Source organism: Ptychodera flava (assembly GCF_041260155.1).
Source record: "Ptychodera flava strain L36383 chromosome 23 unlocalized genomic scaffold, AS_Pfla_20210202 Scaffold_23__1_contigs__length_28996876_pilon, whole genome shotgun sequence".
NCBI classification, from domain to species: domain Eukaryota; kingdom Metazoa; phylum Hemichordata; class Enteropneusta; family Ptychoderidae; genus Ptychodera; species Ptychodera flava.
This window is the reverse complement of record NW_027248277.1, coordinates 20,587,794-20,601,210: the sequence shown is the minus strand read 5'-3', so window position 1 is coordinate 20,601,210 and position 13,417 is coordinate 20,587,794. Positions and strand designations below refer to the sequence as shown.

Below are 13,417 nucleotides of genomic sequence, written 5' to 3'. Positions count from 1 at the left end.
TTTCATCATAATTTGAATATATCACATTGGACCATCCTTAAGAACATGTCAATCAAAGCTATCTGATGAGTAGTATTTGAGAATGAAATTTTCTGACCAAAAATGGCAAAAATTGCCCCCCCCCCCCCCAAAAAAAAAAAAAAATTGCAAAAATTGCCCCAAATATACAAAATTACAGATTTCATCAGAAATTCAATATATATTACTTAGTTCATCCATAGAAACCTGTATACCAATTTCAAAGCTATCAAACCAGTACTTTTTTGAGGAACACATTTTTTGACCAAAAATGGCAAAAATTGCCTTAAAATACAAAGTTGAAGATTTCATTATAATTTCAACAAATATTATTTAGTTTATCTACAGGAACCTGTATACCAAATTTCAAAGCTATCAGATGAGTAGTTGGAAATACACGTTTTTTGACCACAAATGGCAAAAATTGCCCCCAAAATACAAAATTACAGATTTCATCAGAAATTCAATATATATTACTTAGTCCATCCATAGAAATGTCTATACCAAATTTCAAAGCTATCAAACCAGTACTTTTTGAGAAACACATGTTTTGACGAAAAATGGCAAAAATTGCCTCAAAAATACAAAATTGCAGATTTCATCATAATTTCATTAAATATCATTTAGTTCATCTACCGTATAGGAACCTGTATACCAAATTTCAAAGCTATCAGATGAGTAGTTTTGGAAATACACATTTTTTGACCAAAAATGGCAAAAATTGCCCCCAAAATACAGTATTACAGATTTCATCAGAAATTCAATATATATTACTAAGTTCATCCATAGAAACCTATATACCAAATTTAAAAGCTATCAGACCAGTACTTTTTGAAAAAAATATTTTTTGACCAAAAATGGCAAAATTACCTTAAAAATGCAAATTTGCATATTTCTGCACAATTTGAATAAATCTGAAACAGATCATCCCTAGGGACCTATGTACCAAATATCAAAGCTGTCTGACTGGTAGTTTTGAAGAAAAAGATTTTTAAAGATTTTTTGACCATAAACGACAAGAATTGGCTTAAAAATACAAATATGCAAATTTCACCACGATTTGAACAAATCTAACTGAAGTCACCCTAATTGAACTGTATATCAAATTTCAAAGCAATCGGACAAGTCGTTTCAGAGAAGAAGATTTTTTTACCAAAAACGGCAAAAAATGCCCCCAAAATAGAAATATGCAAATTTCACCACGATTTGAACAAACTTAAGTGAGGTCACCCCAAGTGAACTGCATATAAAATTTCAATTTGGGTTTTTGGATGGTCAAAATTATTTTGATGCCAGTATATAAAATATAATAACCACTGCAGCATTTTGTTTGGTGTGATTCTTAAGCAATACCTATATCAAATGTTATTTTATTGTGTGATTTGATCATTTATTTCCCTTTATACCGGTACTTGCTAGGACTTGGATGTTTAAGACCATACATTTATTAAGGCCACCTATATTTGAGAACTTGAAAAGTAGATTACTCCTGGATAAAACTAACTTCAATTTGGTATCTTAATGTATTCCAAAACTTACAACAACGTGTCGATGGTACACAGTTTTTCACCTCATTCTGAAATAAAGCTATGTTTCTAAAATCTTAATGCTGTAAAATTTTAAGTGAAACTTACCTCTGTTCAGGCCAGGCTGTTGACTAATGCTCTGGTTTTTCTGCTGTTTTCTTTCAAATTCTTCCACCAACCTAACCAAGGGTTCTCGCTTAATACTTCCAAGAAGTTCTTTCAACAGGGTAAGATTTTCGTTACCTATGCAACCAAGCTCCTCGAGTTTGATAAAGAGTTCATTTGCATCGGCCAATCCTTCGAGAGCTTTAGTCGGAATCTGCTTGTCCTTCACAAGTCCATACAAAGACCTTTGTTCTTCCACTGATATTTGTTGAGATATTTCAAGGAATAAACGTCGAAGTGGATCAACTTTCTCAGCCATTTTGATCTGATAAAAATAAACAGATAAATTACATGTTACATACTGAACATCACCTCTGTCTCTTGTGAAGACGTACTCAGAAAGTTTACAAATTACATTATAACGAGTTCAACACACCATGCAATGTGATCCCCATTGATTTTTCTGCACTGAAGTATTAAAAATACCGTCAAGGACAGTGTGCTCACATTCGGTTTGAATTGGTCCATTCAAGAAATATTTAAACCAGGAAAAATAGCGTCAATGACACTGTAGCTCCCATCCTGGACTATTTAGTGTTTGTTCTCTGGTCAGATATTTGAACATGTGTGAAATGGATAAAGTGCATGAAGTGAAAATACTTAAATGAAATGTACTGGAGACAGTGAAATATGTTTAATGTAATTATTCAGAATATAAATGGAAAAAAATACAGAATTAGATATATCGAATACTGTGATACAACCATTAAATCAACAAGTCATTTACAATGACATAGTCCCCACTTGTAATAGGAGTATTAGTCTTGATGGGGCAGGAAAATGTGGTCATTAAGAAGTATCACTGGAGTGTATATGTTGAGATCTATGGGCACATAGGTCTATATCGTTGTTCCCATTTGAAACACATGAGGCATGTCTAAGTTATGGTTCTAAATCGGGAAAAAAGATCAGACCTCTAGCAGTATTGGCCAGCCAAGAAATACATATGTGCATTATAAATGAGGTACAAGATGTGACATCTTAAGGTCTAATATCCTATCAAAATTGGAGGGTATAGAACTTGTGGTTACTGAGATATGCATATATATGTATAATCAAGGTCAAAGGTCATCGAGGTCACATGACATTTTGAAAAAAAAATTATATTGCTAATTAATCCCTATATGCCAAAAAATCAGATCTCTAGCTCTATTCGCTTGCCCAGAATTAGATGTGTACATAATTAATTAGGTAAAGCGTGTGTTGTCATAAGGTCTCCCATCCTACTAAATACAAAGGACATAGCACTTGTGGTTACTTATTTATTGACATAAACATATATTTTAGGTAAAAGGTCATCGAGGTCACATGACATTTGGTCAAAAAATTTCTCTCCTATAGTTATCCCTATATACCAAAAATCAGACATCCAGCTCTATTGGCTCGCTCAGAATGAGATATGCGCATAATTAATGAGGTACAATATGTGGCGTCATAAGCTGTCCCATCATACCATACATGAAGGGTGTAGCACTTGTGGTTACTGAGTTATGGACAAATATGTATATTTGAGGTCAAAGGTCACCGAAGTCATGTGACATTTTGTCAAAAAATTGTATTGCTAAGTTATCCCTATATACCAAAAATCAGACCTCTAGCTCTATTGGCTCGCTCAAAATTAGATATGCACATAATTAATGAGGTACAATATGTGGCGTCATAAGGTGTCCCATCATACCATACATGAAGGCTGTAGCACTTGTGGTTACTGAGTTATGGACAAATATGTATATTTGAGGTCAAAGGTCACAGAGGTCACGTGACATTTTGTCAAAAAAATTGTATTGCTAAGTTATCCCTATATACCAAAAATCAGACCTCTAGCTCTATTGGCTCGCTCAAAATTAGATATGTGCATAATTAATGAGGTACAATATGTGGCGTCATAAGCTGTCCCATCATACCATATATGAAGGGTGGTAGCCCTTGTGGTTACTGAGTTATGGACAAATATGTATATTTGAGATCAAAGGTCATCAAGGTCACATGACATTTTGTCAAAATATCCGAGATATCTGCGTGAACGGATGGACTCATGGATGGACGAACAGACGGACATGACCCAATCTATAAGCTCACTGGACTTCATCCGTGGGGACTAAAAATTGTGTCACTGCATCCTTTTTGCAATATGAATACGATGAGAAACTAAATTTTTATTTTTGTGGCCTTATACATGGGAGTCTATGGAGATCTGCCTTATACATGGGAGTCTATGGACGTGTAAACTAAAAATATGCAAATTTCACCACGATTTGCCCAAATTTGGGAAAGGTCACTCCTATGCACTTCCATACCAAGTTTCAAATCAATCGGACTGGTGGTTTCAGAGCAGGAGATTTTTTGACCAAAAATGGGAGAAAATTACAAAAAAAATCATGAAAATAGCAAGTCCAAGATACTGACCCAAGATGCGCACAATCATTTCATGTCAGCCCAAAGTACTTAAATGCTAATTTTTCATGTAATCTGCTCAGTGGTTATTGAGTTTTTTCAATTTTGACTGTTTTTACATTTTTTCACTTAATTTGCATATTTTTGGCAATGACAACTTCATTTGAACAAAATCTCATCTACAGCCCATCATCCATGTACACACCAAATATCAAGATGAAATGTACAGCGGTTTTGGAGTTTTTGATGTTGACGGACAGACATACAGACATACAGACATACAGACACACAGACATACAGACATACAGACATACATACATACAGACATTTCCCTAGCCTATAAGAATAGCTTCCATTGCCATATATACATATGGCTATGGGAGCTAAAAACAAGAATGACAAAAGCAAATAAGGTCTCCAACTTAGGTACTGGAGGTCATCTTTAGGAACATGCATATCAACTTCTATAGCAATGGGACAAGCAGATCCTAAATAGACAGAGAAGGTTTGATGAAAAGACAAGGTGGGAGTGGGTAAAAAATGTACAAGGGATCTGGTAAAAAGTAATGCTACCTCATCAATCTTCTGGACCCTACCCCCTCCTGAATATCAAATGTTCCATCCCTCAGTATCACATAACGCTAGATGACAGGAAATGAATTTACAACCTTGGGGAGTTTTTAGTTAATGCCATGAGTGTTATCATTCTAATATAAACAGCACTTAAGTTAGTTACAGATAGTGAAATGCCTTACACTGTGGGCGGTGATTTCAACATCTGGAATTATCCTGGATCAAAATTCCTCATCAGTTCTTGTATGTCTTACATAGAAAAGTTGCTAAAATTGGTCCGCAATGAAATAATTCACCTCAGCTTGTTTTCTGGATCAAATTTCCCTACAAATTGATACCAAATATGACAAAATTATGTTCACAGCCTTCAAAACTGTCTCACAACATATCCTAGGTTGGTGTAGGTCATTTAAGGCCACAAACTGAGAAAATTACCTAAAATATACAAATTTGGGGTTTCCCAACACTTTGAGCAGAAAGTTTATCTAATAACATCCCTGGGACTTATACCAAATTACAAAGCTATCAAAACAAGTAATTTTGAGAACAAGTTTTTTTTGACCAAAATGACAATATTGTCTTAAAAATAAAAATTTGTATATTTCAGGACAATTTCCACATATCTAACTATTGCCATCTCTGTACGTCTGTGTACCAAATATAAAAGCTGTCTGTCCAGGGGTTTTAAAAAGGAAATACTGTTTAAGATTTTTTGACCAAAAATGACAAAATTGCTCCAAAATAGTAATTTTCCCAATTTTGTCATAATTTCAATAAATTAGAAGAGTAACACCCTCACAAAGATCCAACCCAAATTTGAGAGCGATTGGGCTGGCGGTTTCAGAGAAGAAGAATTTTTACTGAAAATGAGAAAAATCACCAAAAAATTCAGTAAAAATACAAAATTAAGGATATCTTCACAATATTCATAAAACTGTATAAGGTTCACCTAAGGTACTTGCACACAAATTTTCAAAGCAATCAAAACAGCTGTTCTTGAGATATTAATTCTTGACCATTTTCACATTTTGTAAGCTCATTTGCATAATTTTGGCAATGCAGACTTCATTTGAACAAAATCCCATCTATAGCCCAGGATGCATCCACACACCAAATACCAAGCTGAAATGTGCAGCGGTTTGCGTGTTTTTGATGTTGACGGACATACTGTACGTACATACATACATACATACACACATACATGCAGACGCAATGGACTTCAGCTTATATGATAAACTCACATTGGTATAACCAAATGTGAGCTAAAAATGTTATATACAAGGAGATTCATAGCAGGTTGCTTGTTAAATAGATATTTGTCCTCATAAGCACCATTTCCTGAGCTGGCAACAAACCATTTCTATCATGTTTTTATTGAACTAAAGAATGACACAGGTACCTGTGTGGTCATGATGACATACAGTATCAACATTAAAGACAGACAGTACAGACAGAAAAAGCAGGTCTGCTTTCAGTGTTTCATGGCTAGTTCCTTGCTAGTATAAACATGTCAATTTACATCTGATGCTATGAAGTCATACTTGCAAAATTGATGTTGGTTGGTAGCCATCAGTGTTTGATCTAGAGGCACCATTGCGCATTTTACGCAAAAAAATCAGCAATTGCGCTATTTTCACAGACCATGGCGCCATTTCGGGCGCAATAATTCAAGGCCGGCGCCTGGTAATTTGTTTCTGCCAGGCCACTATGTTTTACGCCCTTGCTCTACGGCAACACGATGATATACCGTAACGTGGTATATTTTCAATTACGACATTTTGAAACAATGACGTACCATAAGTAGGGATGACGTCGTTGACGGGACGTGTGCAGAAGGCCATGCGTAGCACAAGTACAGTGCATGCCAGCGGCTATATGACGGTTACTATGCCGTGAACTATATCTGTATATTGAGTGATTTTTTGCTCACGTGTTGACACATGTGAGCATATGTCGCAGCGATGTCTGTCTGTCTGTGTGTCTGTCTGTCTGTCTGTCTGTCTGTCTGTGTGTCTGTCTGTCTGTGTGCTCAATATCTCAAAAACGGCTCATCAGATCAGAATCAAATCTGGTATATAGATTCAGTTTGCAAATGGCAAGAACTGATTAGTTTTTGGTGGGTGTGGCTTGCTTACTTTTTTCTCATTTGCATAATTAATGATTTTAGAAAAAACGGATATACATTGAGAACGATTGCACACAATTTGATGAGATTTGCTACAAATGTTGATCACACCAAGATATATCAGCTGTGAAAGATATTAAGGGGTGACATAAAAGATAATGGATAATTTGCATATTTAATGAACTTTCCTAATTAGGGATATATATCTGATTTGACTCGATCAAAATTGACAAAACTTGGTATGTATATTGAAGATACTATTATTTAACATTATTGAAAGTCATTAAGCATTCTTACTTCATCAAACTCTTAATTTGCATATTTAATGAACTTTTGGAATTAGGGATATTTATTTGAATTGACGTGACCAAAATTGATGAAACTTGCTATGTACATTAAAGATACTATGATATAACATTGTTGAAATTCATTAAGCATTTTTACTTCAGCCAAATACTTATTTGCATATTTAATAAACTTTCCTAATTAGATATATAAATCTGAATGGACTTGGCCAAAATTGATGAAACTTGCTATGTACATTGAAGATACTATGATATAACATTGTTGAAAGTCATTAAGCAGTTTTACTTCAGCCAAATACTTATTTGCATATTTAATAACTTTTCTAATTAGATATATAAATCTGAATGGACTTGACCAAAATTGATGAAACTTGCTATGTACATTGAAGATACTATGATATAACATTGTTGAAAGTCATTAAGTAGTTTTACTTCAGCCAAATACTTATTTGCATATTAATAAACTTTCCTAATTAGATATATAAATCTGTATGGACTTTACCAAAGTTGATGAAACTTGCTATGTACATTGGAGATACTATGATATAACATTATTGAAAATCATTAAGCAGTTTTACTTCAGCCAATTCCTTATTTACATATTTAATGAACTTCACTAATAAGGGATATATATCTGAATTGATTCGATCGAAGTTGATGAATCTTGCAACATATATTGAAGACACTATAAAACAACATTATTTAAAGTCATCGTTTACTTCAGCCAATTCCTAATTTGCATATATAATGAACTTTCCTAATTAGGGATATTTATCTGTATTGACTAGACCAAATTTGACAAAACTTGCTATGTACATTAAAGATACTATGATACAGCATTAAAAGCATTTTTACGCTCCCATATATGCATATGTATATATGCAAATGGGAGGTATTCGTATAAGGTGGCAAAATGGCGTCTGTGTGTATGTATGTATGTAAGTATGTATGTATGTCTGTTAGTCCGTCCACATCAAAAACTCCTAAACCGTAGCACCTACTGTCTTAGTATTTGGTGTACAGGTGCACCTAGGGGTGGAGATGTGAATTTGTTCAAATGAACATGTCAGTGCCAAAAATATGCAAATGAGGGAGAAAAAGGAAAAATCCTGCAAATGGCTAAAACTCAGTAAGCATTGGTCAGATTTGGTTGAAACTTGGTAGCAGATTTCTTTAGGTATTCTAAATTATGTGTGCAAAAATTGGGATGAAATTTGCATGTTTGTATTTTTAGGGTATTTTTTCCGTTTTTAGTCAAAAAATCTTGTTCTCTGAAATGGCTCGTCTGATTGCTATGAAACTTAATATTCATGTTCCTCAGAATGACCTCAGTCATGCTTGTACAAATTGTATTGATATTGTCATATTTGTAATTTTGGGGCAATTTTCCCAATTTTTGATAAAAATTTTTTTAATGATAATAATAATAATAATAATAATAATAATAATAATTTATTAATTAATTAAAGACCACTACACACCTTGTCTCAGTGGTCTGTACATTACAGAAAATTACTGGAAGAACTAAAATAAACGCAGAAAAATACAAAAAAAACTCACAGAGGAAAGAGTATAATTAAAAACAATCGATAACATCAAGCAAGCTAAATCTAGACTAAAGGATCCTACCTAAAAACAGCAAAGAAAGTAGTTTAAAAAAATTTCACTAAAAATGATAAAAAATAAATAAACTATAAAACATGCAGGTAAAAATTATATCCAAGTCAACAGCAGCATTGACGAAAAATAATGGTTTAAGAGACTTCTTAAAAGAGCGAATTTCTTTATCATCCTAAGTTCGGGCGGCAAACTATTCCACAGTTTAGGGGCATACATGCTAAAAGCTCTGTCACCATATGTTCTAGAAAGTTGTTTCCCGTGATCTTTGACAGAAAAGGGATTCAATCTTACACCGACACTCCTTCTGGTATTATGTACTGGGATATCAATTGTTACTATTCTGATAAGTAATTTGGAACGAATTCATCTTGATGGACAATTTTAAAACCAAACAAAGAATTTTAAAACGGATTCGTTCTTCTACTGGGAGCCAATGTAACTCCTTGAGTACAGATGTCATATCAATGTGACGGCCCATCTTCCGTCCAGTTGCCAAACGAGCAGCAGAGTTCTGAATGTGTTGAAGCTTGCTCAATTTATAAGCAGGTAGGCCAAAAGGTAGACTGTTACAATAATCTAACTTCGATGTGACAAAAGCGTGAACCAATTTTTCAGCACTGGGCTGGTCTAACAATTTTCTAATTTTACTTATCCACCAAAGTGAAGAGATGCCACCCTACAAACATAGCGAATATGCTCGTCCATGAGACCGAACGAGTCAAGCATTACGCCAAGGTCACGTACAACAGAGAATGGCAAAATCGCGGCCTCACCTATTCGTACATTCATAGAACCAAATTGTGAACCAACCGTACAATTTCGGGGTGTAAACCAGACAACCTCTGTCTACCCGTCATTAAGTGCCAACTTATTGGACATCATCCAATTACGAATTTCATCGACGCATGCTTCTATACGCTGAACAATAGTGGAGCTGGTAAGGATGTCACAAGCAATGTACAATCCAGAATCATCTGCATATATAACAGAATATTAAACCATGACGTGTGATGATATCCTCAATGGGAGTCATGTACAAAGCAAACAAGACAGGACCCAATACTGAACCCTGAGGTACACCATACTTTAAATGCATTTGTTAGATAACATCGACTTGACAGAGACCTGTTGTGTTCTACCTTTCAGAAAGGATTCAAACCATTTTAAAGCAACCCCTTGAATACCAAAACGAGAGCGTAACCTACCCAGTAGAATGTTATGATCAATTGTGTCAAATGCCGCTGACAAATCCAAAAGAACCAGGACGACATGATGGTGTTTATCGAGAGCGAGCATGACATCGTTCAACATGCGTATAAGTGCAGTTTCGGTGCCGTGCCCCTCGCGATAAGCAGACTGAAAACGACCGTACAGAGAATTTTCGGACAGATAGCGATTTAAACGAAAAAAGGCACACTTCTCCAAAAACTTGTCCAGAAAACTACAATTTTGATACAGGACGATAGTTTTCATTGTATTACAATCAAGTCCACTTTTCTTAATGAGTGGACGAACAATGGCTGTTTGCAATCAGTTGGAAAAACACCAGACGAAAAAGAAAAATTTACAATACAGAGCAGTAATGGGCTAGTTCATTTACACATGCTTTAACCAGCTGTGTGGGCATTGGATCTAGTTGACACGATTTAGAAGGCATCTTACTAACAATAGAAATACATCATCAATACATAAAGGTTCAAGAATGGAGAGCGAGTTCTGATACAAGAATGGTTCAATACTAAGAGGACTAGCATTTGAAGTTTTTTGCGAATGTCTACTATTTTCTGTTCAAAAAACGTTGCAAAGGCAGCTGGTAGTTGAGATAGTTCATGATTATTTGGGAGAATGTCGGATGCAGATTTCCTTGCACCGGAAATGTCATCAACAACTCGGAACAGTTTCTTGGTATTTGCGTTTTCAATTTTACTTCGATGAAATGACGCTCTCTCCAAATCCAACTCTCTGTTATACTCAACACGAGCAGCGATAAAAATCTGTCTGTCAATTTCAAGTTGAGAAGAACGCCACTTTTGTTCAAGTGATCGCAGAGCCTTACGCTTAGCCAGTAGGTCTTCTGTAAACCATTCGGCACGGGGTTTCTGCACAATGGTTCTCTGTTTGGCAGGAGCATGCAAATCCATCAAACTGTTCAATGTAGAATTGTAAACTTCTGTCAGCTCATTTATTTCATTAATCGACTAAGGATGATTAAGTGTACTTGAAATTGAGTGTTTAAGATTCATTAAATTAATATTCTTGATGTTGCGCTGTTCCCTGGTAATTATTGTTGGAAGGGGACGAGTGATCATGGACGTGAAATGGACAGCAGAATGATCGGATGGCATTTTGTTGTCAATTATGAAATTTCCAAGCCATGGTTCAGATGTTCGGGTCAATACAAGGTCTAGAGTATGACCGTTCCGGTGTGTACTCCCGAGTACATGTTGAGTTAGACCGAGAGATTGAATAATCCAAAAACTACTGATTTGATAGCTTTGATATTTGGTATACAGGTATCTAAGATTAATCTCAATATAATGTATTGAAGGTATGTTGAAACTGGCAATTTTTTTTTTATTTTTTTGGACAATTTTTGCCGTTTTTGGTCAAAAAATTTTTCTCCTAAAACTACTGATCTGGTAGCTTTGATATCTAGTGTACAGGTTCCTAGGGTTTATGTTAATTAGATATATTTAAAATTAGGATGAAATCTGCAATTTTGTATTTTGGGGGCAATTTTTCTCATTTTGGTCAAAAAATTTGTTTCTCAAAATTTACCAGTCTGATTGCTTTGATATTTAGTAAACCGGTTCTTAGGGTTTTTGTTAATAAGATATATTGAAATGAAGTTGAAATCCGGAATTTAGAATTTTTGGGGCAACTTTGCGAAACTTTCAGTTTTACTGGGATATCTTTCATTTTGTATTTTAAGATTTTTTTGGTAATTTTATACCTACTGGAACTAAGAGTATATAATGTGGTGATTTAGTAAGCATTTGATATGGTAAACTGTATTTGGTGTTGAAATGCGGCAAAAAATCCTGGCAGATTTTGAAAAAATTCCAAACAAATGCCAATAAAAAATTCAGCCAGAGAAGGTTTGACAAAAGAAAAGGTGGGAGAGTGGGGAAAAAAGAATTTACAATGGATCGGATAAAAAAGATAGTGTACCTCATCGATCTTCCAGGCACCGTCCCTTATCAAATGGTCCACCCCGATATATTTTTGTGCACAATCAACCATGCAGTGTATTTTAGTTTAAGATGTCAAGTTAGGTAAGGATTTGAAAGGAATAGTCAAGTTCACCACAGTTTAACTTTATCTCTTGTGTCATCATCCTTGTGTAATTGGTTAAGTTTGTAAGTTGTTCCAGATGTGGATGTACCAGCTGTTCTGGAAGAAAACAATGTTTACTTTTCCCTGTAGGGTTTCTGAGTTGATGATTGTATGTTGAAATTTCTCCATGTATCTGGTGTAGGGGCAAAGTGTAAACATTGGTTGCATTTTATGTATTTCAGTCTATGTCGAAATATTGTAAATGAAAAATCAAGAACAGTTTGTACTGTGTGCTTGTAAAAGATAACATATTTGTCAATACATAAACTGCCTTACAGATTGATTGTCTTAAAGATTATCACAGAAGTAGAAAAGGAAAAGAAACTAATCAAATTGCTGTAACATATTCACTCTCAGTGCCTGTATAGGCCTATACTTAACTATTTTATCATTACATTCAGCTGTTTGTTATATCTTTATCACTCTCCATGGGCCAAGGCACACTTGGGTCAATGTCATCACTCTGTGCCAGTCTGTGTATGTCAGTCTGTCTGTATATGTATGTCCATGTTTCATACAATTGTTGACTTGTTTTGATAACTATATGGGAGCGAACAGTGATGTTGTCACTATTTTTACTTTAGCCGATTCCGTATTTGCAAATTTAAGGAATTTTCCTAATTAAGGATATTTATCTGTCTTGACTAGACCAAAGTTGACGAACTGCTTTTTACATTAAAGATACTATGATACGACATTATTGAAAGTCATTTAACATTTTTACTTCAGCCAATTCATAATTTGCATATTTAATGAGAACATTTCAGTCAATTCCTAATTTGCATATTTTAATGAACTTTCCTGATTGGGGATAAATACTTGGATTTAAAATTAATCTGTGGTGAATATTATTCATCATGTTGATCATAACACTTTCAATGAAGTTGCAAACATGTGGCAAAGGTTCAAATTTACACATAACTGCAACATATAATTAAACACGTGAGCATTTCAGTTCATATTCTGGTCTGATAAAGCTGTCGGGTTGTCTCATCACCCACGCCCAACGATGAAGGAGGTACAACAATGGAAGGGTCAGAAACTGACACGCAGACCAATACTGCCGGTACGCAACACAACCGCACTCCGCAGGTGAATAAAATTTTGGAATTTTACCCTTGACTTCGATATGTAAGCTTAGACTGTAGTACGTTATGATCAAATGGCAAGCTATGCTTATACGGTATAACTATTTTACACGATGGAGAGGCCGGGACTGGTATTCCGTGCATGGTGTTGTGGACGCTAATTTCTGACATTTCTTGGGTTGATCAAAATATCCGATGGCAGGCAATGGTTATGTTTGTAAACTGGCTGCGAGATTCCGAGGACAAGTCACTTGTTTATTTGTTTGG

General features: G+C 34.9%; 1 protein-coding gene across 1 annotated transcript in view; it reads right to left on the bottom strand.

The window, feature by feature from the left end:
• LOC139123834 (uncharacterized) overlaps nucleotides 1–13,417 on the bottom strand; it is a 35,977-nt gene that overhangs the window by 865 nt on the left and 21,695 nt on the right. Inside the window, exon 2 of the mRNA XM_070689985.1 lies at nucleotides 1,653–1,974. Within this exon, the coding sequence (XP_070546086.1) occupies nucleotides 1,653–1,968 (316 nt within the window). The 5' untranslated portion in view covers nucleotides 1,969–1,974. The remainder of the gene's footprint in view (nucleotides 1–1,652; nucleotides 1,975–13,417) is intronic.